This window comes from Drosophila ficusphila, unplaced genomic scaffold, assembly GCF_018152265.1.
Source record: "Drosophila ficusphila isolate 14025-0441.05 unplaced genomic scaffold, ASM1815226v1 contig_197, whole genome shotgun sequence".
NCBI classification, from domain to species: Eukaryota; Metazoa; Arthropoda; class Insecta; order Diptera; family Drosophilidae; genus Drosophila; species Drosophila ficusphila.
The window spans coordinates 7,452,975-7,479,681 of record NW_025064091.1 but is presented as its reverse complement, the minus strand read 5'-3'; the positions used below and the strand labels follow the sequence as shown (position 1 = coordinate 7,479,681).

Genomic DNA, 26,707 nt, shown 5'->3' with positions numbered 1-26,707 from the left:
AACAAACACATCGGATTTAAAAATAAAAAATAATGCTAACACAAAATACAATTAAATAAGCCGTATGCTATACATGTTTTATTATGTTTTAATAAAATTAAATATTATAATTATTCTGTATTTATAATTCTTTACATTTTTGAAATATTATATTAAATATTAAAACTTATTATGAAACAATTGTATACTTGAGTGCCTAGTTAGTTGTGTAAAAAATCTAATAATGGTAGGAGTTGCGGATAGTATTTTGTACTTAACCAAAATAATAGTATTATGTATCGGAATTTCTGAATTTCGTAGCCTTACAGAGTCGTCGCGCAGTGTTTTGTGGATTCTCGAATGTTTATGCTAACGGCAGCAACAATTGGCCGGCCCACGTGGGTGAATTTGGATTCGGATTTGTATATAGCTGCGGCTATAGCTATGAGGTGGCATGGAATGGTAATGGTAATGTTAATGGGAAATGGGGCCGGGCTCTGCCGACGCTGGCGTCGCTGCCGCCGCATCTCCGGGCGGCATCTCCGGCGGAAAGTGAGAATTCAGTCGGAAACTGAACGTCGCGAACGCCGCCGCCATCAAAAAACTGTCGCTGCCACAGTTGCGACAACTAGCAACTTGCAACTAGCAACTAGCAACTAGCAACTAGCAACTGGCAACTAGCAACCTTAAACGATACCAGCAAGATCAAAGTTCTATACGCAAATCCATTAAGAACACCTATTGAAAGCCATTTGTGAAAATCCAAGGCAACCGTGCCATTGATTGTTTTTTTGTAATTTTTTATTGTGCGTGCATTGGCATAAGCGATCGAGAATATACCTTTTGTTCCGCGAATTGTGCCAGCTGGCGGCATCAAAAGCTGGAGGAGGTGCTAATCCCATAAAGAGCACAATAAAATCGGCGAAAGTTGCAAAATGCATTCCACGGCATGCGGCGTAGGTGCCTCGGCCACAAACCTCTCAACACTGCAATCGTAAGTTCACCCGGGGTCATCTAGAATTCGGAGAAATACAGCCACAAACAAGATATAGATTTATTAGCAATTTAGAAAAAAAAAGATAATCCTTTGGCATGGGAAACATGTTCCTAAAACCTTACAAATAGGAGAAGAATTTACGAAACTATATTAATTTAAAAACTGTTTCAAGGCTGTTTTAGTTTTGTATCTTTTTTTTGGTATTCTTCGAGAGAAGTTTCAGAAACAAACCACCCATCATCTTATAAACAAACTTGTGGATATTTTTTATGTTTTCAAAGATAACGCAACGAATTGTTTACATATCTTCGGAACGTTTAAGAGAATTCAAGGTAGTCAAAGATCAAATCGCTTCAACGTTGTTTACATTTACATGCCAGACTTTTTTTCGTGTGTACGACTGTTGCCTTTGGATATTTTTCTTGCTGTTAATTCGAACTTTAAGTTCCGTGGATCTCAGTGGACCGCAAAACAATCCATCAAAAAAAAAAAAGGAAAAGAAAAGGAAGTGCGGGGCGTGGAAAACCAACAAGTAAAATTTTGCTGTTTTTGGGGTGTGGGTGCGGGGCTCGGAAAATCGGTGGAAAACTGGTGGGGGCGGGGTCACACGCTGGGCCGTAAAGTAGCTCGCAAGAAGCGCAATGTAAACAATTACTCACCCCGCCGCTCATTTCCCCTGTTTTCCCCTTTGTTTTTTGCCCCTCCTTCGCTTTTCCTGCCCATCGATGTGTGTCAGACGAACCGAAAATAGTTTTTAAGGATGCTCTCGGGGGCGGGGGGTGTGGCATGCCACATGAAAGCGCAACAGAATGCGAGGCACTTCAAAAAACATACCCGAAAAAGAAAACAAAAACATGGAGTACGACGCGAAGAGAACATTTCCACAGCCGCCATTTAATGAGCCCGCCAAGTGCCTCCAGCTATTTTGTATTTTTTTTTTTTTTTGCTGAGGTGCCGGGGAATTAATGGGCGGTGCCGATCAAGTTGTTGCCCAATTCTCAATTCTCAAATCCCCGACAGGCAAGTGACAAGTTCAAATATGCACTTGGAAAAAGCTTAAGATAATCGTTGGGATTTTGCAGGGAAAATCCTTTGATTTAAATACAATGTAGCAGAAGTTCTTTTCTATCAAGTTATCTAATTATGATGATAATGTTGCATTTAATTTGAGCTCGGTTCAAACTATATTTTACTATTTTCCTAAAATTCTTTGATATAAGAATTTCTTTCAGCAAAGATTTCGAATATTTTTCAGGTGTAAACTGTGGAAATGCACAAAATATATAAATCTTGATTTCCGCGCCCCGTTGTTGAGTTTGAGTGCGAGCGAGAGGGTAGATCGGCCAAGGGCACCTGGTTAAATAAATTTATGACGTCATCGCGTCGGCGTCGCCAGCAACCAACGCACTAAATATAAAAAATTAAAATTGCAAGTGATGGATGTGTGTTTTTCCTTTGCATTCGCGCCTAAAAAAAGCAAAAAAAACCATTTATTTCATTTGGGTTGGGCTTGTGGCCATTGATGGGCAGCTTTGCTGGGGATCGTAGTTGAATATTTGGAGATGTATATATAAATAGATGATGAGGAAACTCCTGCACTCTATTTTTGTTTTATTTTTAGATAATTGGGGATGGTCGTCTTGGTTTTAAATAAAATATGTTGTAGAAGAAACAGCTCTAAAGAAATATTCCCAAGAAATTTGTAATGTGTTGTATCAAACTGGAGATCATTTTGGCAAACTCATTCAATGGACTCAGAATTTTAGTTCTGTATCGTCAATATTAACTCTTAGAAACGTTTTTTTTTTGTAAAGATATACATAATTTGTTTTATGCCTGCTCATATATTTCACTCTGTGTTTCGACTTTCAGCCTTTAGTCGATCATTCATAAATAAAAGGCCTACGCAAAGTTGTGTTTACAGTAGCTGTGATTTAGTATGCAAATCGAAGTCGAGTGGAATGGGAAAATTGGAAACAAAACCTAAAACCAAGCCTAAAAGGGCAGAGGAGCAGGGTCAAGTGTTGAGTTTTATTTTTATTTCGTTCAAATAGTGGGATGATTCCTCGTGATGGATTCCCCGTAATTATCCCATTGTCATGTGGATTGATGCGATGCCGCCCACTCCGCCCACAAGCGTGCACTTCAAGTACAGTGGAGCCTCCCCTGTTTTAAACTATTTTAAGCATCTGCTCACAGGAAAGTAAATATTTTGCTACCCAGTTTTTTCATGTTACTTTTAAAAATACAAATAAATCGGAAGCAAATTCCTATCTTATCTGCAGGGTTCAGGTTTTAAGTATTTCTAGTTCAACTATAGCGCAACTTGGTGATAATTCGTACAATTTGTTGACACACATTTTAATTTTTTCCGTGGGCATTTTTTTCGCGTTCATCGCTTGTCGTCCGTCTGGTGTGCTTTTGATTTGTCTCTGGATCCAGCCACTATATAGTGGTCACCATGGCAAATTGCACGCTTTAGCAGCACGACATCGCGCATGTAAAATGTAAAAATAAATAAGCAAGTTGTGCTCTGCTCGCACTCGCACTCGCACTCGCTGGCCACAGATGTATCTTTGTATCTGTATCTTTGTGCAATTGACATGCTTCCATGATCATCATCCTCCTTCGGCGTTGCCTTTTGTCCGCTGCGCGCTGCTCTTATCATAGGCAACTGCAAATGTCAGGCTGCAGCGGAAATCTGCGTGCCCCCACAAAGACGCACATCGGAAGAGGGCATGCGAAGTAAGGAATATCGTATATGGTATATGCTATATGGTAAAACATCAGATACTTTATGCCCAGCGGATGTGTGGAGACGATGGCCACTGCGGCAAACACGAACAGTGAAACAATCAGGCAACAAAAGCGGTCACGTCAATAGCCCTCTAAACAATAAAATAGAAAATAAAATATAAAATGCAAAGGGTAATACATAAATATTTGGGAAAATTAAATGGGTTAAATATTTCTTTTAAAAAAATATGCGTTGAAATTATCCCGAAAATTTGTATATAGTTTATAGCCAATCTTGAAATTTAGGAAATATCTAGATAACAAATATAGACTATAATTTGTATGGGATAAATTCCTTTCCTTTAGATTTTTAATCATAAAACCTATACGCTTAATTGTAGTTGTGTACCCGCCAAGTTAATTTGCCCACTATCATTTCATTTCACCTGTTCGTTCACAAAGAGAAGACAAACCTAGTTTCAAAAACATTCATCCGGAAAAGCCTGAAAAGGAGCAACAGATAGAGGGACGTTTCAATAAAGGGAAGTAAATCAAAGTTGTCAGGAACATAAATAAAAGCACGGCAATATATCCTTGGTCCCAACTCCGCGGCGATTGCAATTAAAGTGATTTGATGATGTCATGGAATTGTCTCACATTTTCCGATTTTCCCTTCGCGTTATCATTACTATTTTATTTTTTTTGTGCTTTGTTTTTTTTTTTTTTTGCCCAGTTTTGGTTTGTTTGTTTGGTTGAGCCTGTTTTGTCGCCTCGCGTCGCTTTGTGTGTCCATTTTTGTGTGTCACTGTCAACAAATTGCTCTTAATGGCTCGCCGGCGGGTGGGTGGTGGCCACGCCCCCCCATTCACCACTGAAAAAAAAAACACTCAAACAAAACTAAGCCCCAAAGCCAACCAGAACTCGCAAAACTAGCATCCAGAACGATGACAATCACGGGAGCTGTGTGTCCATCGGGGTCGTCTAATTTTTTGTGATTTCCGCACCGCCAGCAACAATTTGCACTGCAGAACAGGGCAAAAAAAAAATTTAAAATATACTAACAACAAATAAAGCAACAACAGCAACAGCAGTAGCGCTGCAGCAGCGAAGCAATTTTGCTGCCCACTCGGCTAGACGAAAAGCAGTCGCAGTCAGAGATGTTCAACATTTTAGCTACGTAATGGAAAAAAAATATTTTCAAAAATATAACAACAAAAATTATTAACAATAAAAAATATTATACAAAAAATATTTTGTTAAAACAAAATAAAAATATGAATTTTAAACATCAAAATATTTTAAACAGGTTTTTTAAATATCTTTAAGTAATTATCTTTGTAAATAAATAAATAAAAAATTTGTGTTTTTTTTTTAATTTGAAACTTTGTAACTTAACTTGAGGGGTAGTTAAAACCCTAATCACTCTTACCTGCTGCTTCATTTTTTGTAGGTTCCCTGTAAATGTTGTTTACTGAAATGTTGAATACTGAAAGTTAAAATGTAATTTAAAATTAAGAAAATGCGCGGAAATAAAGCCAGAGTGACAGCACTTGCTCTGCCGACGTCGCCGCAATACGCTGCCGCAGCGCCGGCGTCATCGTCATCGTCAGCGGCCGTTCTTAATTCAGTTGACCAACAGACGCAGACGACGTCGCAGACGCGACACGCGACTAAAAAATTGCTTTAAAAAGAAGTTAAAAATATAATTGAAAATTATAGAATTCTTACACATTTATATATAGCAACGATATATATGCGTAGATCCCACGCCAAAAATCTCGACTGAGCTCCGCGATTTTTTTAGTGACTGCAAAAAAGCGCGCGTTTTCAAAAAAAATAAAAAAATATCACACAACTGAATTAAAAAAAAGAGGTGATAAAAACATAATTTTTATTCCATTTCGCTGTTGTTGTTCCTGTTTTGTGGTGCGTGTGCGTATCAGGATCGCAACATCAATATGTGTTTTAATTTTGTTGTATTTTTTTTTGGTTTAATGCTGGGCCGGCATTCGCCAGGTTCGCCCACCTGAAACAAAAAACTGTCCACCACAGACCAGAAATGTTATAAAAAAAACGATATATGTATAAAAGATACGTTGGCAGCAACAAGTCCAAGTCCAAGTCTAGGGCCAAAAACACAGCGTGTCTTTTCCGTTTCATTTTGCAATTATTATATTTATAAATAACCGAGGAGCAGCAGCGAAACAAAGGCGTCGGCCAAAGAATGAAAGCCAAATAAATGCCAGACGCCAGAAATGCCGCCAAATGCGCCAAAAAAATTATAATAATCTTAACTAAAAAAGAAAAACAGGGAAAGTGGAGAGCAAACACTTGTTGAAATGCACTCTGTTGTTGTTTCTGCCGAAGGTCATTGGAGTTTATATATGTGTTCGTCGTGGGTGTTGATTAGATTCGAATTTGGGGAGTGGGTTTTACAAATTCCCAAAATGCCAAAAGATTTTTAGCGAAATCTTGGTAAATCCAAAACAAATGCAATCCCATTAATTAAAATTTAAAATTTCAGCCATTCTTGGGAAAAAAAACATTGTTTTCACATATGTTTTCACATTGTTAAAAAATATTTTCGATAAGTTTTTGCGGAAGTTATGAATAATTTTGTCAGTTTTAAAAACAAGGATAAGAAGTTGAACAGAGGAACGGCAGAGGCAGAACTAATAAGATAGGCAATTGTCAACAAGTTTTTAGTATTCCTAATAATCACGAAGGCGCAGCTGAAGAAATATTGTATTTCTAACGAATCGCAAAACACACGAGGTACGCGTAATTTAAGATGCGAAATAAAGAGCCCAACAATTTCAGATCTTGCCGGATTAGGTGGACATATTTGACGTGCCTATTTTTAGCAGTGATAAAACCCTTAAATCTTTTTATTGGTGGTCTTCAAGACCCTGACCTTCACTTTGGGGATCAGTGGAGACGTGAAGATAATCGAGTGTAAGACAGAGGGACAAAAAGAACTCAGATATGAGGTCGAGTTCAGACTCCCTTTGTTTTCGGGTTATCTTTTTGATCCCGCATGAACTCTCCGACACAGATTCTTCATTCATTTTTCCAGTCCAAGTGCAGTGTTTGTTTGCCTTGTTTTTTGGTTTATGTTTTTTTCTGTTTTCTTTTTTTTTATCAAGCTCAATTCCCAAGAGCCCGCTCAATTGTTAGTCCAATAGATCTGGGATCGGGCCACTTAGTCTAACAGTAATCGACGCTAAACGCCGTTTCGTCTCGTTTCGGAGCCTCTTGCTGATTGCTGACAACTTAATCAACGAAAAAAAAGGAAAAAAAAAAAATAAAGAAAAAAAAAAAAAATGAAATGAAATGAAATGAAAAGAAAAGAAAAAAGAGATGGGAAGGCATATAGAACACGACACTGTCTATGGCCATGCCAGCTAATATCTGGATCTGGGTGTCTATCTATAACACTCATACATACTATATACTATATACTATATACTATATGGTATGTGCACCCGCATTTAGACTGCGCTACTTATCCGCTGGCTGCGTCCCTGAACTTTGGGCACGATCAATTTGCACTGTCACCAATTGGGATTGGAAAAATGCAAAATGTGTCGAAATCCCCACAATGACAGATCTTTGTTCTATCCTATCTCTATCTCCATAGACGGTCTCTGGTGGTCTGGTCCCTGCCTCCTTTCCTTATTCCGTCTCGGTTTTGCGGCGTTGGGCGCCATTAATCCAACTGAAGTGGTTATCTGTGTGCTGAAAGGGTTCGAAAACTAAAACATCACATAACCACTTGTACTGACGCATCTCTATAATATTTTAGCTTTTCATGACTATTAAATTTAAAATAATTTAAAGGGGGTTACGAACAATAGACATTCAATAGTAAAATGAAACTTTTGTTGCCAGCTTTTATTGTATGTCGTATAGGTTCAAAGGAAACCACTTTGTTTATGTCATTAAAGCAAATGATTTAGAAAATAATGAGTTTAATAGGCGTCAATAAGTTTTAAATATTATGATCTCTTAAGTTTATGGTTGCTCTAGTTTTACGAAAGTCTTTGGTGCAACCAAGCGAATTATCACTCGAATACTTCCAAGATTCCACTGTCCATTCGATTTCGAAAGATGTTTTTTAGGAAGATTCAAACGAAAGGGAATAAAAATAGTACCAAACCGAGCGACTCCTCGTAAAGCGGGGAATGGGGTCAACTGGGGGTCTTCTGGGTGCAAAAAGCAAAATTGTTGCGTCTTTTTGGTCAGCTGTTGGACCTGACAACTTTTAACGCACTGTAATTAAAAATATTTTAGTGGCCCGCCGAAGTGTTCGTCAGCCGGAGTTAAATTATGTATAGCGTACTGGCCGTCCGACGAGTTTTGATTTATTCGCGCCGGTCTTCGTGCATTTTAATTGTATTTGTTTTGTCAAACTATTGATTTAATTGGCCGACGAAGCGATTCGTTTGGCATCCGAAATGCAAATTGGATTGGTGCCGCCGTTCGATGGGCTTGGATATGCCCGATCAACCGTGATCTATGGCCATATGCCATGTGCCCTTGTCCCCTCGACGAAAAACCAATAATTATCTGGTACTATTTGCGAAATAACATGTGGTTAATCTAACAGCGCCAAAGCAACAGCTTTTCACAATTGATTTTTTTCCTCCACAACGGAAAACGTATATCTCTTTCAGTAGTAGCTGACCCATATCTTTGGTTTTAACCCATCGCCCGTCACTTCCGCTTTCACTCGTTCTGATTCTGTCCGCAGCCTCGCGAAGTTATTCCTTCGATAAGAAAGTCGGCTAAAGATGAAAGCCTGGCAGCGATCCTAGCATTCCACTGCCTTGTAAATATAATGGGTAATTTATATAATGTGTACACAGAAATTTACAACACATGTAGCCATGTTTTTGGACATGAATGTACTTATTGTCGATAAAGCTTGTCGGCCACTTTCCGTCTAGGGCTTGGCCCACCCTACGAAAGTATCCGATGGCCGGCTTATTTCGCATTTCATTTCGGCTCTTTAAAAAAATAGTGCTCATTGTTCAATATGCTCACGTAGCATTATTGACAGCCGATTCCAATTATGATTTTCAATTAGTTGGCTTGCCGCTATTTTGGCTCGAAGGCGCTGCGCATGCGCCAAAATCAGAAACTAAATGAGTTTCGTTTAAATTATATTAGAGAAATTCTTCTACCAAATATTTGGCAGAGTTAGGTTTTTAAAACAAGAGTAGCAACCAAATAAATATATTTTTTAGACACCTTGCAAATCGTAATCTACTCTAGAAGTCGTTCCCTAGTAATCCCGTAATTGAGTCATTATCCTTGCCTAACGACCACTACCAACACGCCACCTGTCGTTCGTTTCCGCGAACCACTAAGTGCAAACGGCAATCAATAAAATGAAAGGGAGAAATGGGAAATATTTCTGGGTATTTCATTTGCAGTCGTCATGGCACGGCAACTCTATTTTCTCTATTTTGGTTCCATGTGCCATTTCTCGTGGGCGAAGCGAGGAACAAGTGGATCGTAAACCCCAATTGCATTCCGAATGCCTCATAATTGTGGTTTGTTCTTTCGCCCCACCGACCATTTAACGAAAACGAAACGAAATTAAATGCAGTTGACCCAAAAATAGCGCGAATGCCTGCCTGCCTGGCCGTACAAAATCGGCAGCAGCAAAGTATTATTAACCACAAAACAAAAAAAAAAAAAATAAAAACATAGGGGAGCAGTAAAAAGTGTGCACATAATAAGGGGTCAACCATTCGATGGGCAGCTATGCAACAGTTTTAAATATTTCGAATAGTGTGCACTAAAAAACTATGTTTAACATTTTAAAAAAGAATAAAATATCTCATTAATTAGGAGTATAAATACTTGTTATTCTTGTTGTTATTAAAAATAAAATAAATATAGCTCTATTTGATCTGATTGAATATTTATTTGCTCTAAAGCGTAGTAAACATTTTTCTGTGTGTAATCTGTTTAAAAGTTCGAGCTTGATTAACCCGGTGGCTGTTTTTTGAGCACCCTGTTTTACGAGGGGCTTTCCCTCTTAAGCAAGTGTCGTCATCTGTGCAAGGGGGTTAGGTGGGTTAAGGGGGGCTGTTGGGGGTTAAGGGGGCCATCGTGTGTGCGTGTGTGTGCGACTGTGCGAGTGGCGACGTCAACAATTACAAATGTAGCCCAGGTCAGGACCGAAGTGCAAAAGGTGCTGCTCTGTCCAGTGTTTTTCCCTTTTATACTTTTGCTGGCAGCAATTAACCCAATTCCCGCGAGCAATGACTTTAGCCCGCGACAAGCCAACATCACCCACCAACCACCGCCCACTTCCGCCCACAAAATCCCGCGAACCACGCGAGCTCACAATCACAATCGCAATCACAACATTCAATTATGGTTATGGCCGAAACAACAAAAGGAAATCCACTCTCGATTGGAGAAAATGCATTGCGCTGTCGCTGCCTCTGCTGGCGTCGCTGTCGACGTTAACGTTGATGTTGACGTTTGTTTGACCCATTTTTTAGCGGGGGACACGCCCACTTCAAGGAACAGGGGGCGGTTGGTGGGTGGTGTCGGGTAGCCGAGCACACAAACCACATCCTGCCATCAAAACTGCCGATGACGACAGCGATATATTTGTTGTTTTAGTTTGAACAGTGGAGCTTGCCAAACATGAACTTCCGCCTTAAATAAGGGTTAGGTTTTGATTGATGTTTTTTTTTCAAGAAATATTTGGAAGCAGATATTTTATAACAAATGAAAGTATTGGTTTCCTTACTTAAAAATATAGTAAGACAGATTTCAATTTTATGGTAACGTTATTAAGCTTTTTAAAATCGCTAAAGTATATGTAAGTTACTTATATACAGTACAGTATTGTTTTGTACTTTAATGCTAAAACTTTTATCCACTCATGTAGTATCCACTGTAGCTGTCGTTGTCGTTTGTCGATGACTGAGAATTGCTTGAGATTGTCGGTGCTTCGAGCGCTGCCATTTTCAGTTTCAGTTGGTGTTGAAGCCTGCTGGCGAAAACTGTTGCACATTTTCGAGCGTTGAGGTTATTAACTGTTGCTTCTGTTTACCTCCAGAAGCTCCATCACAACGGGATCGGGATCGGGATCTGGAACAGGAGCAGCAGCAGCAGCAGCAGCAGCAGCAGCGGATGCTCACAAGATGGTGCACCACAGCAACGAGGATGCCATGAACAAGATTCCACTCAAGTCCGCCGGCGGATTGGACTCCGATGAGGAGAAGAATGGCGGCGAACTCATGCAGGACACCGCCGCCGCCGAGGAGGCGAGACGCGAGCAGATGTGAGCATAAAAAGGACATTAGCAGTGGCATTAACGTTACAAGTGTCCTTCGCTGGCATTTTGTGGCAGCCAAGAGGCTGGATATGTTTGCATAAAAATCACATTCAGTGAACTTTCTTCAAGAGCTTGTAGTTAGAAAATCGTTGATTTTAACTGATACATTAATATTTATTTGTTCAATAATAAATAACAATAATTTCTAGTTTCTTAAAGTTACTTATATATTCAAGAATTATTTAATACTCTTAACATTTGATGCTTGAATAAATATGAAACTTTATAAATTCAGTATATTTTAAATTATTAAATATTTGTACTTGGCTGAATATTATATTATTTATGCAGGGCTTCATTTGGATGATATTTTGAGTCAGTTGCAATTCCTTATTTTTTTTCCTCGTTTAAAAATCTCCTTCTGTTTATTTGTTCAATAAAAAATAACAATAATTTCTAGTTTCTTAAAATTACTTATATATTCAAGAATTATTTAAAACTCCTAACAATTGATGCTTCAATATGAAACACTTTATAAATTCAGTATATTTTAAAATATTATATATTTGTACTTGGCTGAATATTATATTATTTATGCAGGGCTTTATTTGGATGATATTTTGAGTCAGTTGCAATTCCTTGTATTTTATTTCTCGTTTAGGCGTGTCAAAGTCTTGGCCTGGATGAAGAAGCTGACCATCGTGCTGATCTGCTTTATTGGCATTGCCCTGATCAGCTACGTGATCATTAGCCTGTGCTTCAGTGGTGAGTATGGGAGATCGGTTTCGGAACAACGCCAACCACATCCAGCTAACAATTCACTCACCCACTGCAAACTAATACACAAATCTCCTCGATGGAGTTGTATTATAAATATTAGATGTATTTCGTGTACCACCCGACAGACTTTTGGACCTTGCGACTGAATTTAGTTAGATCCTCGACAAAAAAAATAGAATGTATTGCTTTCTTTCTGCATGCTTTCGATCCATCTTAACCAAGCACCTGGCATTTAATCTAGTTCAAAATAATTTCTTCTATTGTGGCACCAAAAAGTATTCACATGAACAAAACCCCAACCAAAAACTTTACACCCTAACTCACTAAAAAACAACAACAACAACAACAACAACAACGAAGACTGGCCAAAATCGACGCCGAATAGAAACAGCACAACAACAACAACAACGACGACGACAACAACAACAGAAGCAACAACAACAACAACAGCAGCAACAGCAACAGCAACAGAAATTGCAATTGCAATTGCAGCAGCAACAAGCACAACAGATATTGCAAGTAGCTCAGCACAACCACCACCACCGGCAACAGCAACAACAATTGCACCATCAGCAACAGCAACAACAATTAGCACCACCACCACCTCCTCCACAACAACAACAACAACAACAAGTACACAACAACCACCAACAACAACAACAACAACAACAAGCAGAACAGAAAGCAATCCCAGTCCCACACTTAAAACATTTCATTTAACAGATGAGCAGCAACAGGAAACGGAAACGGAAACGGCAAATCAACCAGAAACGGATGGCATTGGCAACCTGAACCTGGCCACCACTCCATCGGATGACCTCCTGCCCAACGTGGCCGCCTCAACGGCCTCGATCACGGCCAAGGCCCCCGCCTGGCTGGCGGATCAGATCCAGAAGGACACCGGCGATCAGTTCGAGTCGGTGCTCGGGGTCTACCAACATGGCGCCGTCAGTTCCGACAACCTCGAGTGCAGCAAGATCGGCAGGTGAGCGAAGCATTCATTGGTGGCTTGGAGTGCCGGTTACCCGTAACTGCAATCCAAATCGTAAACCCAGATATTTGGGGAAAGAAGCCACATGTTTTTGAAGGCATAGCACTTGACAATCGGAGTTCAAACAAAAAAGTAGCACGCATTCAAGAAAATTATGCAAACTCATATTCCATATATAACAGATAAAAAATACAGGGTAGGGTTATAAAAATTGAAAGAAACTGACAAAAAATTTCCCAATTTACTAATGATGCAGTTTAATAGAGAATTTCACTACGAACTTGTAGAGCTATGCCCTTTTAAAATCGGAGAAAAAATAGAAAAGTTATGGGCTTCAAAGTACTTATTTTTGGTAATTTTTCTGCAAACCCATTTTCCAGAAATTTGGAAAGGTTAAATAAATGTTGTAAATGGTAAATGGTAAATGTTACATCGTAAATATTAAAAAATTAACTAATGATGCAGTTTAATTGAGAATTTTACTACACACTTCTAGAGGTATGCCATTTTAGGATCAGAATTTAACTGCAAAAGCTATGGGCTGCGAGTTCAGGTTTTGAGTCGCCTTATGGCAAACCCAATTCGAAGGAGTTTTTGATCAACAATTTTTGATGGTTCAAACCATTTTGCAGCGGGATCCTTCAGAAGAATGGCAGCGCGGTGGATGCGGCGATCGCCGCCATGCTGTGCAACGGACTGCTGACCCTGCAGAGCATGGGGATCGGTGGCGGCCACATGATGAACATCTACGACCGCGAGGAGCAGCACGCCACTGCGATCGATGCCCGCGAGGTGGCTCCGTACGCCGCCGAGCCGAACATGTTCGCCGAGGATCCGGAGAAGTCGTACAAGGGGCCGCTGAGCATTTCGGTGCCCGGCGAGGTGATGGGCTACCATGCGGCCCACCAGAGATTCGGAAGGCTCCCCTGGGCAGATCTGGTTGCCCCGTCGCTGGAGCTCTGCGAGAAGGGCTACCATGTGTCGCAGCACATGGAACGGGCCCTCCACTCCGTGTTGCCTTACATCACAAAGCACGAGCAATACCAGTGAGTAAAAGTTAGATGTAAGAACACAGAGATATCTAAAGGTTTCATAAAAAAAAAAAAAATAAGGAGAGTATAACGCAAAGTAAATCTTTCAAATGCAAGATAATAAACATAAAAACATAGGTTAAGGTTAAATACCAAGCCATATGTTCTGCAACATATTTTTGGTTAACCTTTTAAAAGCTGAATTCTGATAGATGAATTATTAAAGAGGAGGTTCTGTACTTTATTTCGTCATTTTTAAAACTCAAGATAATGTTTCGTAATTCAGAGTGATTTCAAATCGCTTTCAAATCGAATTTTCCGAACTCCCTTCACAGGATCTACTTGAATGAGCAGACGGGCAAGCCACATGTCGCCGGAACGGTGGTGAAGCCACCGAAGAACCTCTGCACCACGTACAAACTGCTCGCCCAGAACGGACCCATGGACTTCTACAATGGCACGGTGGCCAAGTTGCTGGCGGAGGACCTGAGCGACATGGGCAGCATCATCACTCTGGCGGATCTGGAATACTACGAGGTGGATGTGGTTAATTCGATCACCATGGACTTGGGTGGCGATACCCTCTACGTGATACCGCCGGTCAGCTCCGGTTCGGTGGTGGCTCACATCCTGAGCATCCTGCAGGGATATAACTTCACCGCAAAGGATCTGTCCACCGAGGAGCTGAGGGCCCGGACCATCCATCGGTTCGCCGAGGCCATGAAGTTCGGCTTTGCCCAACGGCCCGAATTGGGCGATATCCATTATGTTGATACCCGAGAGCTCGTCAGCCGGCTGAACAGTCCGGACTTTGGCGAACAGAACCGGGCCAAGATCAACGACTCGTATGTCCTGCCAGATCCTCAGGCCTACGGTGCTCAGTTGTCCGGAAACGAGGACATCGATGGCACATCGCACTTGGTCGTTTTGGCCCCCAACGGAGATGCCGTCTCTGTGACCAGCTCCATCAATTCGTAGTGAGTTCATAGTTATTAGTATTTAATTGTAAGGAATTATAATATTGTTGGTAGCCGGGGGAAAGAAAATGTTCTGTTTTAGTTGCACATTTTATTTTTAAAAGTACTACTTTTGAAAGTGGTGTTATGGGAATAGATTTGGAAATTCCAGTGAGTTCATAGTTATTAATATTATATTTAATTTTAAGGAATTATAATATTGTTGGTAGCTGTGGAAAAGAAAATGTTCTGTTTTAGTTGCCATTGGTTGGAGAACAGATTTCGTTTTTAAAAGTGTTGTTACAGGAATAAATTATGAAATTGCAGTGAGTTCATAATTATTAATATTTCATTTTTAAGAATTATAATATCGTTTGTAGCAGTGGAAGAGAAAATGTTCTGCTTTAGTTACCATTGGTTAAAGAACAGATTTCGTTTTTAAATGTACATACTACTTTTGAAAGTGTTGTTATGGGAATAGATTATAAAATTCCAGGCAGTTCATAATTATTAATATTTAATTTTAAGGAATTAGTATGTTGCTTGTAGCAGAGGAAAAGAAAATGTTCTGGTTTAGTTGCCATTTTTTAAAATTCCTGTTTCTTTAAAAGCAAATCCCTGAAATATATAATACACAATATAATATAAATAATATAATATAATATTATATACATAATATAATATAATATATAATATAATAATTAGTAACATATTTGACTTATTTCAGCTTTGGCTCCGGACTAATTGGAGCCCGAACGGGCATCGTGCTGAACAATGGGATGAACGACTTCGCCGTGAAGAACAACTTCTTCGGACTGCCGCCGTCGCAGGCCAATGCCATCGAGGGCCACCGGCGGGCGATGTCCTCGCAGTCGCCGATCCTGCTGGCGGACAAGTCCGGCGATATGCGGCTGGTGATCGGAGCAGCCGGCGGCAGCAAGATCATTCCCGCCGTGGTCGAGGTGGCCGCCAATGTCCTCTGGTTCGGCGAGGATCTGCGGCAGGCGATCAATGCGCCCCGTTTCTACCACCAGCTGCAGCCCGATGTCCTGGAGTACGAGGAGGGTGGCTTCCCGGAGTCGCTGCTGAAGCTGCTCGTCCAACGGGGTCACAAGTTGAAGGTCGTTGCCCCAACAAAGGGATCGGTGGTCACGGCAATTTCGCGGAATGCCACGGCCATTTACGCGAATGCGGATTACCGCAAACGTGGCGGAGTTGCTGGTTTCTAGGATGTCCAGGAAGAAAGTCCCTTCAATCATCCACCCACTCATTCACACAACCATACATCACACACCACCACACATACACACACAACACACACACACACAGACACTGCATTGAGATTAGAGCAGAACTGCCCAGAAAAGAGAGCAATTTCCAGGAAGAAAATAAATGAACGCGAAACCAAATTACCATATTGGGCCGTTCTGGTCTATAGAGTGGTCTTCGAGCAGATCGATTCGCATCAAGTGAAAAGTATTTAAGCTAGCTATGTCTTTTTTACATACTATGTATATCGTACGTTATATAAATTTATATGCTACTACCTAACTACTACCTTATACAATAAAAACCAAGAGAAAACCAACAAAGCGAATTGTATTACAGGTTTCACAATCTTTGCAAAATGTTTTCAAGAAACCCAAAGAAATGACAAAACATATTTGCACTTTCAGAAAAGTAGTCTTATAAATCAATGAAACTTATGTCTGTTAGATTTTACAGGAAAAAATGTATATTAAAGTCTTGACGACTTAAAATGCTGATAAAGAACATCCTATACAATTAATCAAAAACATAATAACTTCCAGTTGATAGAACTGGTTGAAATGTGTAAAACTATGCTGAACTAAAACGTCTAGTGGCATTTATGGATTTTATCTGGCATTTACCTTTTAAGTGATCGGATGATGAATAAGATAATTCCCCTTAGATCTCCGTAAACAAACACTTATAAAATGGCTAAGATGCCAAGAACACAAAATAATCGAATAAACCGTAAAGTATGCAACGAATGGTTTTTCTGGGAATTATTTTTCACACTTCCCCAAAAAATATACAATAGGCGCTAAAGACCTTCTTGGACTTCAATAAACTTAATAGGAATTCTTTATTTCTGGAAAGCAACACTGAACGTTTTCCGACATTTGTTGGCAATTAAAATAGTAATATTTGTAATCGTAATATACATAATTATATACAGACGTTAGGCTAAAACTAAGACTATGTGCTACCCTGTAGTTTTGTAGTTTTGTAGTTTGATTCCCGCCCTGCTGCCTTGGCATTCAATTCAGTTAATATACAGTAGGTATATATATTTCCCTAATGGTTTCGTATGGGCGCATCTTGTGTTTTAGTTATTTCTTTTTCGGCTATATACAACTTTGGACTAGATGCTGTGTGTGTGTTTCAAAGAACTCAATGTATGTACAATGCGAGAGATTTTGAGGGCTCTACAGTTAAAATACTAGCTGCTTAAAATCAAAGTAAATACAATGCCATAATGCTTTGCCAAGCTATACTACCAGTTAGCTGGCCAAACTTAACAATGGATAATGGATATACGGATAATATGGCGGTATTCTAGGAGTTTCAAAATCATTTAAACATTCATTTGAAAACACCAGAGTGGCCAGAATACCACGCATCGAAATCGCGGTTATACAAGATTTTAAGTGGATCAGGTTCGGAAATCCGTTGCGCTGCCAGTTTTCGAAAAAAATCTCTTAATTCTCTCTCCTCCTCCTCCGAATGCTGCTCCTGTTGCTCCTTTGGATTTCCTTGCTAGATGTGCAACGTGGCGCCGGGCGGGGAGGCGGCTCCTCCGGTTCCTGACTTGGCGGAGGTCGGCGGCGACTCCAGATCCTTGGATCCCTGATCCATCTCGATAACCAGGCAGTCGTAGGCCGGCGGCGGCAGCTCGAACTTCACCACACTATCGTAACTCGGTGGCAGGGAGTCCACAATGCGTAGGACATCGTTCTGCGAGTTGATCTGGAAAATACATTTGAGATTATAATACAGACACTTAAGATTTTTACATATTTTAAATTAAATTTGTAATATAACAGGAAAGGAAGCTATCACAATAAAAATCTCGAATGAACAGGGGTCAAAATATTATATGTTCCTTCACCAAAATGAAAATAGCAGATCGTTTAGGAATTTTATCAGAAAAGCTCTGAGGTATAACCTTTGAATTTGGATTAAGAATTTTGTTTTCTATAATTCGTACTACTTCGGAAAAGTAAGTGATTTTTAAATTATAAAAACATAGTGAATTGTAATGACTAGAAATAGCGATAGCTTGCAGTTCTCTAAGGTATTTCTGGTTCGTAACACTCACATGTGGCATGCCGCCATTTGTGGCCCGATTTCCCGCCTCGTCAATGGGTCCCGCCCAAATGCAGACACCCATGCGGTGCGTGACGTAGCCGCAGATGATCACGCTGATCACCAGCATCCCGATGCCCAAGGCGAAGACCAGCCAGCGGGACTCCAGGCTGTTGTCCCGCAGATTCTTCTCCAGCTGGAGGGCGCAGAGAATGAGCACCGGAACGGCCACCATGGCCACCAGGAGGTCCACAATCGGTCGCTGGGTGCTTGGGCCGGCGTTCAGAGGACTCCGACCAGCTGCATTGCCTCCCTGTCCGCCATGGTGGCCCACCGAATGGGAGCCGAAGTTCTGGCTGCTGCTATTCGGGGTCAAAGTGGAGCGGGCCACCACAGTGTTGTGATTCTGTAGCACCATTCTGGAAAAGGGAAGGGAAAGTCCACGATTACACAGGGAGAAATGAAGGGGATTGCTTGGAGATAACATACACCCAATCATTAGTGAAGGCTTACAAAGATATGCTCACTATACTAATCAAAGTTGGCATAAATTACTAATAAATAATTGAATTCCTAAAAGTTTTTTACTTATTTTTTGAAACATTTAAAAATAACCCCATGCCCACATGAATTAAATTCCTCTTTTCTGTTAACAAGTTGTACTGTGTTATAGCATTTAAATAAATTTCAATTTTAATTTGTATTCATATTAATTTGATGAAGATTGATCTGAGAACAGCTGATAATACGATCTTTGTTTTTTCTCCGTGTGGCGGAGCCGAAAGGTTCATGTTTATTCGATGGGAATGGCGGGTAATTGGAGGCTCCCAATTGTTAATACCCAATGAATAGGCATGAGAATCGTTGGTAGCTATTCCGATCGCTAACTGTAATCGCTAGCTGTAATAACCAGACAATGGGTTATTATATTCGCCGTACGAACTGAATAGTTCTGAGCTAGTTTCATAATTTTCATAAGAGTCCATTCAGTTGGATTACCAGAATTCAAAATTGAGAACGAATACTACTCGTATTTAGAAATCTAATTGCCGTATTTTGTTCAAATTACTTAGAAGCCCGGAAACCATAATGAATAATACATTAAAACATTGAAACCTTGCTAAAAGCATTTCTTACACCATGCAAATCGATGAGTACATCCGAATATTGGGCGAACGAACACTTTCCTGCCTAATTGCTGTTTTCAATTTGTTTGGCAAATATTTTGTGTACTTCGCATTCGGTTAATAATACAATAAACATTTGATAAACGCCCATACCCATACCCATACCCATCCCCATCCCAATTCCGATCCCCTCCCAATAAAATCAACTGCGTCACTGGGGAGCAGACGGTGGAAACCAAATATTTGCTAAGCATTTCTCGTTCGGAGTCCAATTAACATTGGTTAGCATTCAATTACCGGGCAAGATGTATCATATTCCCATATGCCCATACCATATGCGATTCCGATTGGGATTGTGGTCTATATATGTAGCTATATACGGCGAATACCACTCGATCGTACCTGGGATCAAAGGCGTTGCTCAGCAACAAGTCGTATACGGCGCGCATTTCGATATATAATATAATATAATATATCACCGCTCTTCCTCCTCTTCGATCGCTCTCAACTTTGCTTTTATTGCTATCAATTGGTTAATTTATTGCTGACTTTATACTGTTGTTGCTGGCATATTCGTTCAATGATTTGAGTGTGACATATGAGTTGGGTTGAGTTCTGCTGCAGTCTCTGATTTTGCAGCCATCCAGGGTCTGATGTTTATGGTTTCAGGGTGGCAACGATTGTGGAAATTGGATTCATGGTAAAACAATTCATTTAAGTTCGAGAGCGTTCATAATAAGTTAATTAACAAGCATCCAATTTCAAATTTATTAGAACACTCCAAGACATTTCAATCTGAAGTAAGAATAATGTGCTTCTGGTTTTATATTATTTTGTTGTTAAATATATCTACAATTTATTTTAGTACGGAAGCACTTTGATTTTATTTTGAGCACTGAGTTGATTTAAACAAGTGTTAAGAGCTATTAATGATTTTCATTAACACTTATTTAAAACATTAAGCGTGCCTCAAACCAATTATACAAAATATTACTCAATGAGAACTGCGATCTTGAAACGACTGCTGAATTATTTTGAATTGTATCTCGAAGTTGATACTATTTAATTCGTTTGTTTCTTGTTTGTAATAAATCATTGGGTAAACAGAAACCGGCTCTCTGCACTTAATTTATATCTATTTATATAAGTTTTGTTTTTATTTTTCTTTTTTAAATAGTTTGCAATTTATGTGCATTTTATTTATGGGGTTGTTGTGAGAGGAGAGCTTTATGGTTGTGTTTTTTTTACACCGAACCGCGATAAGACCGAAATTCAAGATGAGATGTTGCTCCGCAAGGCGTTTATTATACGTGATTTGCTAAACTAGTGGCGATAATTCATCTGGGATTGGTCTTATCAATTGAAAGGGGGAAATCCAGTTCATTCGGCGATAAGAATTGCACGTGAATATTTGCCGTTCTTACACATTTACTTATTTGATTCAATAGTAGCATATTGTTTGCACACTGGTTACCAAGGCGTCTGTCAATTAACACTTCAGCATTGGACTTGACTTGCAAAAATTAAATAAGATAAAAAATAAAGGCAAATAGAGAAAAGGAAAACACAAGACACAATGGGAATAAAAGCCAGCTCAGTCGGGCTGAAACCGATTCGTGGCGATCTTGGCCGGTCAAATGCTGAAATCGGACTGGAAAAGCCTCCAGCCAAGTGGCCATATAGCATAATCGAAATATGATGTCAGCTGAAAACCCTATATCATTGTGTGAGTACTTGGAATATACCCTACTAATGGGGAAAAATAAAACTCAAGTAAACAATAAATATTTGTAATGGAATACGACGTTTACTTTCATTGAACCTTACTACTCTTTAAGTACATAAAAAAGTAGTTTTTCCGTTTTACAAATCCCCAAATACCCTGTTTATTTTAAAGGGTACCAACATACAAACATTAAATTGCAATCCAAGAATGAAAAGCTAAGCAAAAACTGAGTTTTTGTAAAACCGAGAAGAGACAATAGCGAAAAGGCGGTGGAAAAGGGAGGAGGAGGTGGTAATTGCCCAAGAAAATAATGATAGCGGGCCAGTTAATAAGGTTCTTGCCATCCGGCTTTATCTAGAGAACCGGTTGCAAGCCATTGCTCCTTTTATACTCTGAACTTTATCTGAAAGTTGTCTGAACTCTGGCGGAGATACAAGATACTAGATACCATATACCAGATAGCGTGGCGACAAGACTTGATTAAAGCTGCAAAGACCTAAGATCTCTTTTCTGCAGAAGGGAATTTGCGGGAAATTTGCAGAGGAGGGGAAACCTCGCCGATCAGACAATGGAAATTTGCAATTATAATTCCAGCTGCGTCTGGTGAATGAATCGCCGAGACCTCGTCTCCTACGATAGATACTGCACTTGATTGCCGTCCATATAGATTCGCATTCAGATTGAGATACAGATACAGATACAGATACAGATGCATCATATGACAAATGCAAATATGATATACACATACGGAGCCGAGCCATTATCAGTCCTTGCTGATAAGACAACGCCCCGACTTTATTCAAATATATAAACCGGTTGTAAAGAGTTTGTCATTGATTGTCCTCGTTTTTTTGGTTTTTCGTTTTTTTTTTTTTCGTCCCGCTTCCCGCCGCCTCGTTTGAATGATTTAGTGCTGTTGTTAATTTATAAAGTTTATTTTCTGGGTGAGGACCCAATTTTGGCACGGCTGCGACACCAATTTGCGTAAGAAATCGGGGCGCATTAACCTTTTTCCATGTTTTCGGCTGTCATTCCATGAATCCTTAAAATCACCGAAAAAACTTTGCCTTTCAAGGAAATTTAAGGACTGGTCTGCAATAACTCTGAAAGTTTCATCATCTTTTGGGATGTATGGAAATAAAGGGATATAACAGTCAATAAAAAAAGTTTGCAAATATGCAATTTATTTAAATATTTATAGAATATTTTCAATCTACAAAAACCCAAAACTTCAAGATAAAAGTCAATCTTTGGCTGTCCATTTCCGTGTTTCCCATCTATCTATAGACTTTCGATCCGGGGATGATATGCGTAGTACTACGTGACATGATCTGAATTTGTAATATTTTTCGCATATTTCCATTCACAAATTGCATCAGCGCCAGGGCGAAAATCCGATCAAAGTCATTGACCAGATGTTGAAAGGCACATTATACGAACAGTACCAGGCGACTTTTCAGAGGCTATAGTATATCTGATATGGGTATATGTATGACTTTACCGGTTGCATGTGCGCATTGTCAGCTGACTGGCAGTATGAAAAAACGATTGCCTAAAAACACAAATTAGCTGTCGACGACGCCCACAAGAACTGGGAAAATCGAAAGGAAAGCCAGAAAGAAAAGCTGGCCAAAAGCTATGTCGTGGGTAGAGTAGATATATATGTACATACCATATCTAGTATAAATAAAACCCCAGCAATTACTTTACTGAGCTTGACTTTGAAAAGAGAGACTTTGATCGAGAATCGAGCGTCAGCAGTGGCCCAGAAACCCAATTGGAGTACAAATCAGCCAAGTGCAGAGATCACCAGCACATTTATTGGTTCTAAATGCGAAATATCCAATTTCTGATGACTCGACTTTATGTTTTTTTTTTTTTTTTTTTCGAGGGAACTGCACTTTTGTTTCCCGCTTAATTCGCAATTAGGGTTACGGTTTATCTGGTTCTTAAGACCTTCGCATTTATTTAATTCGATTTTTCTTTTTGTTCTGGAGTATGCAAGATTTACAAAGAATTAGCCGAGCCACAAAAACAATAACAAGGCCGTAAAAGTATATGATTCCAAGTAGACGGCTGAATTTCCCTATTTGTTTTCTGGAGCAAGTGCGTCATATATTCCATATGATTCAGCCGTGTGCCTGAGATATGCCTCTGTATGTATCTAGATATTTCCCATCTGCAGTGGGCCTGGAATCTTCTGCGGCTTATCAGCTCCCGATAAGGCGCACAATGCAGCAGCTTAAGTGCCACAGAAAAAGATATAGTGACATTACTATATACGGGGATTTTTCAGCCACTGGTTATTTCCCATTAGTTGCCAGGGTAAAACGATATTAAATGCATCTTATTGGGGTAGCTTTTCACCGGATTAAATGGGATACCATGTTTGTTGTTATTCCCATTCAAAGGGATCATATTTTCATGACTTTCCCAGCCTTTCAAGAATTCCTAAAGCTCATTGCTCAAAAGTCAACAATTAAAAGCAAATGCTTATTTATTTTAAGAGCCTTTGAAGCTCAGTAACAATATTTTTTGAACGATAGTTTAAAGATTAAAACGTATGTATGTTTGTTTTGTTAAGAATGTTCTGTTAAGTTTTAACTTATGAAAACTCCTCAAATAAATTACCTACAGTAGTTTCGCTTATGACCGAGAACAATGCACAATTTAATTAAAATTCCTTGGGCGATATTCCCGACCTCCCGCACCATTATCCAATGTGTGGCAATCTATATCGCACAACACACACACACACAACATAGCCCAACAATTTCCTTAATTGCCGCGACAAGAAAATCATAAAAACTAAAGCAGAAAAAAGGAAAAACTTGACGAAACTGACGCCCACAAAAAGCGAGGCAACAAATTCTTGGGAATTGTCTGGCCCACTTTGCAAGGGAGTCTGAATCGGATATATCAGACGCAGCACAGCAGCGGGAAAACTAAAAAGAACTTACTTCTTTTCAATTGAAAGGTATTAATGATTTGAAAGAATAACTCGTACACTCGAAATCAATATTCAATACAGGCTAATTAGATCATTTGTTATAATTTGTTTAATAACTTATGTTACTATTTTCTTAGCCGGGTCTGTGGTGTGTGTGCATCTTTATGTTTAAGTGCTTTACATGAACCAGAAACAAATGAAACGATGACGATGCCACCGAGAGGCAATATCAATGTATTTATTGATCAGATCGCCGAGTGTCGCCTAATTGTAAATGGGGGAGAATTCGTTTGTCGATGCCTCTTGATTGACTAAATTGGGGGGAGCTACAGGAATGTAATCCTAATCAGTTTTCAAAATCTTTACATCTTTACGGAGGGACGGACAAACGGACAAACGGACAGACGGACAAACGGACGGACAGACGGACGGACAGACGGACGGACAGACGGACGGACACTTTTTCACTTCTCTATTTCCTGTTTGGTCACGTAGTCAAGTTTTTGACAATAATTGGGGGCCGTCATAAATAGGAATAAAAGTGCCTCTGCTCGTTCTGCTAGTTCTTCTTTTATGCTTTGATTTTTGTTTTTATTTTTTCTCATGCTGGACTGCGCAAGAAGTGTGTGTATACAACGATACTATATATAGAAACTAATGATGAAAAAATTTAATTCTTTTTGCCAGCTATCAATAAATTTTATTTATTTTCCGCTGTTGCTCTTGACGATTTCTCTCGTTTTTGTGAAACAAAAACATTTGGGAAGTGTCGAAATGATTTTTTGTTTACGTTTTGTTCTCGGGGCAATTTCGAAATAGCACTTTGTTCCATTGCTGATAAGCGTTGAAAATAAAAACACCTGTTTTCCAAGCGCATCGGTAGTTCAAACTTTTGCCAAATTGCATGGCCCACATAAAGGAAAAAAAACGAAGAGAAATACAGATATGCACATCAGCTTGATGCCGTCCCTTTCGCTCCTTTGGCTTTTCCCATTTTGTGCATTTTATTTATAGCCATAGAAATAGAGGGGTTTTTGGGGGTTACTTGGGGTAAACATGTTTGTCGGCATTTCGTACACTCGGAGAAATCAGCGCAACCTGTCTCATTTGATAATGAATTATAATATGGTTATCAGCAAGAACGTCATCCGTATTTACTATACTTTTGACGTTTACGAAATCGTTTTTATTGCCGATCTATTGCTTATTCAAAATTATTACTTAGTTAATATTATTTTCGATGTACTCACTCGAAATTTTTTTTGGCCACTGCTGGTCTTCCTCTCTTTTCTTCGCTCACGCACTCCTTCTCTCGATTTGGGTTTGCAATTCTCCAATTCTCTTGTTCTTTACATTTGAGGAGCACCAAAAACCAAACAATAAAAAATACAAACAAAAAGCACCGAATTTTTTTTTTTTTAATATTTTAAATTATGCACGCGCTTCAATTGTTCTTCGTAGCTTTTTTCTATTTTGCGATGATTTTTGTTTTGTTATGTTTTGATTATTTTGCGGTTGGAAATGAGATCGTTGGCACAAGAAATAGCAGCAGGTTGAATGGACTTCTTCGGGGGGGAGAGAAAGGGGGTTCTTGGAGATTTCGGATTTATCGGTGCTGGCTTTGGGTGTACTCGCAGTGCTCCTTTCTGAAGTTTGGATCCTCGCCGCTCTCACAGAAAATCCAACGCCTGTCCACCATTACAACAAGTCTTCTCGCGATTCCTTCTTCCTCGCGCAGGATTCGGACTCTTCGCACCCGAATCTTTTGTCACTGAACTTTGGAACTGTGGAGCACAACGATGCTACGGACGACCGGTCTACGAGCAGGAACTGCGTTCATATACACATCTCGGTCTCGGTCTCGATCTCGGGTATATAGAAATGGATTTTTGTTATTTTCTGCTTTTCGGTCCTCTGTCTTCGGTCTACCGTTCCCCTCTCTTCACGGTCTTGGTCTTTATGTGCGGTCTTTATATTTTCCGATCGGTCAGAATGTCGAACCAGAGGCGAAGAATGCTGAGAAGCGACTGCCAGATCGATGTTTCTGCTGCCAGCGCCTCGGCTTCCTCTGCCAACGTCGACTGCGACTGAGACGGCGCCGTCTGCGTTGGCGTTCCCGTTGTTTTTGTTCTTGTTGTTGGGGCTGCGGAAGATGCTCCCGTTCGCTCTCCGCTCTCCGTTCTCCATTCTCCGCAGCAGAGATGCTGTGACCTGTGCGTACAAAATTTCAAGGGGTCAACGTCAATAGTATCTGCAAAACGTATCTTACACTTGTTTTATTAATATTTTTTAAGATTAACAGCTTAAATTGTTTATAAAATAATGTGTGTTTGGTTGTGAGTCATAAAATGGGCTTAAAATTTTAAGGTCCTTGTGTTTATCATCCTTGAGTACATTCTTTACGGTTTAAGTTTTTTTAGTGATTGGCTTCTGAGTAATTTAACAATCCACTTGCATTTTTTGTTAAAGGCTGGAAGGCTTTATCGAGTTTTCTTTAAATAGCTTTATCAAGACGGTAACAAAGCAACCAGTAAGTGAAAAATTTACTTACATATATAAAATCTCAGCTGATGAATAATTACATATTAAATATAAAAATGTTTATTAAACATATTTTCAAATAATTTATTAGAGCCTGTCACTGAACACTGATCGAAATCACAGTATTGAGATCTAGTCACTTGGGCATCCCCATCTTTATGGGGAACATTTGTAGAACTAGTTTCGCTCTCTTCGTGAGTCGTAACTATCTTCGCAATTTATCTCCCTCCTGCTCTATCTTCTAGTGCTCTCTC

At 39.6% G+C, this 26,707-nt stretch overlaps 3 protein-coding genes across 8 annotated transcripts; 1 reads left to right on the top strand and 2 right to left on the bottom strand.

The window, feature by feature from the left end:
- Nucleotides 1-550: 550 nt before the first annotated feature.
- On the top strand, nt 551-16,787 carry LOC108098034 (scoloptoxin SSD14). Of its 5 annotated transcripts, XM_017200692.2 has the most exons (8): nt 551-973; nt 10,800-11,024; nt 11,680-11,783; nt 12,159-12,431; nt 12,522-12,783; nt 13,422-13,835; nt 14,156-14,797; nt 15,504-16,787. In XM_017200692.2, exons 1-8 carry the CDS (start codon nt 915-917, stop codon nt 16,003-16,005), a joined length of 2,481 nt encoding a protein of 826 aa, XP_017056181.1. In that variant the 5' UTR covers nt 551-914; the 3' UTR covers nt 16,006-16,787. The 5 variants fall into 5 exon arrangements, with proteins under 5 accessions (XP_017056181.1, XP_017056183.1, XP_017056180.1 ...); XM_017200694.2 differs by lacking the exon at nt 12,159-12,431 and having other exon boundaries at nt 10,803-11,024; XM_017200691.2 differs by having other exon boundaries at nt 10,803-11,024; nt 12,159-12,783.
- A 75-nt stretch (nt 16,788-16,862) lies between these two features.
- LOC108098035 lies at nt 16,863-25,270 on the bottom strand. Of its 2 annotated transcripts, none has more exons than XM_017200696.2 (3): nt 25,163-25,270; nt 18,123-18,528; nt 16,863-17,770 (listed from the first exon to the last, which is right to left on the bottom strand). In XM_017200696.2, exons 2-3 carry the CDS (start codon nt 18,525-18,527, stop codon nt 17,561-17,563), a joined length of 615 nt encoding a protein of 204 aa, XP_017056185.1. In that variant the 5' UTR covers nt 18,528; nt 25,163-25,270; the 3' UTR covers nt 16,863-17,560. The 2 variants fall into 2 exon arrangements, with proteins under 2 accessions (XP_017056185.1, XP_017056184.1); XM_017200695.2 differs by lacking the exon at nt 25,163-25,270 and adding an exon at nt 19,639-20,014.
- A 246-nt stretch (nt 25,271-25,516) lies between these two features.
- On the bottom strand, nt 25,517-25,925 carry LOC122320901. Its single transcript, XM_043209527.1, has one exon. It carries the CDS (start codon nt 25,609-25,611, stop codon nt 25,519-25,521), a length of 93 nt encoding a protein of 30 aa, XP_043065462.1. The 5' UTR covers nt 25,612-25,925; the 3' UTR covers nt 25,517-25,518.
- Nucleotides 25,926-26,707: the final 782 nt, after the last annotated feature.

Coding starts and splice junctions, on each gene's coding strand:
- LOC108098034 (XM_017200690.2), top strand. CDS start 915: ATGCATTCCACGGCATGCGGCGTAGGTGCCTCGGCCACAAACCTCTCA. Junction 974..10,799: donor AACCTCTCAACACTGCAATC/GTAAGTTCACCC, acceptor GTTTACCTCCAG/AAGCTCCATCACAACGGGAT. Junction 11,784..12,158: donor CATTAGCCTGTGCTTCAGTG/GTGAGTATGGGA, acceptor ACAACAACGAAG/ACTGGCCAAAATCGACGCCG.
- LOC108098035 (XM_017200695.2), bottom strand. CDS start 19,685: ATGCGCGCCGTATACGACTTGTTGCTGAGCAACGCCTTTGATCCCAG. Junction 18,529..19,638: donor AGCAACGCCTTTGATCCCAG/GTACGATCGAGT, acceptor TCCCTTTTCCAG/AATGGTGCTACAGAATCACA. Junction 17,771..18,122: donor CAAATGGCGGCATGCCACAT/GTGAGTGTTACG, acceptor TGTATTTTCCAG/ATCAACTCGCAGAACGATGT.
- LOC122320901 (XM_043209527.1), bottom strand. CDS start 25,611: ATGGTGGACAGGCGTTGGATTTTCTGTGAGAGCGGCGAGGATCCAAAC.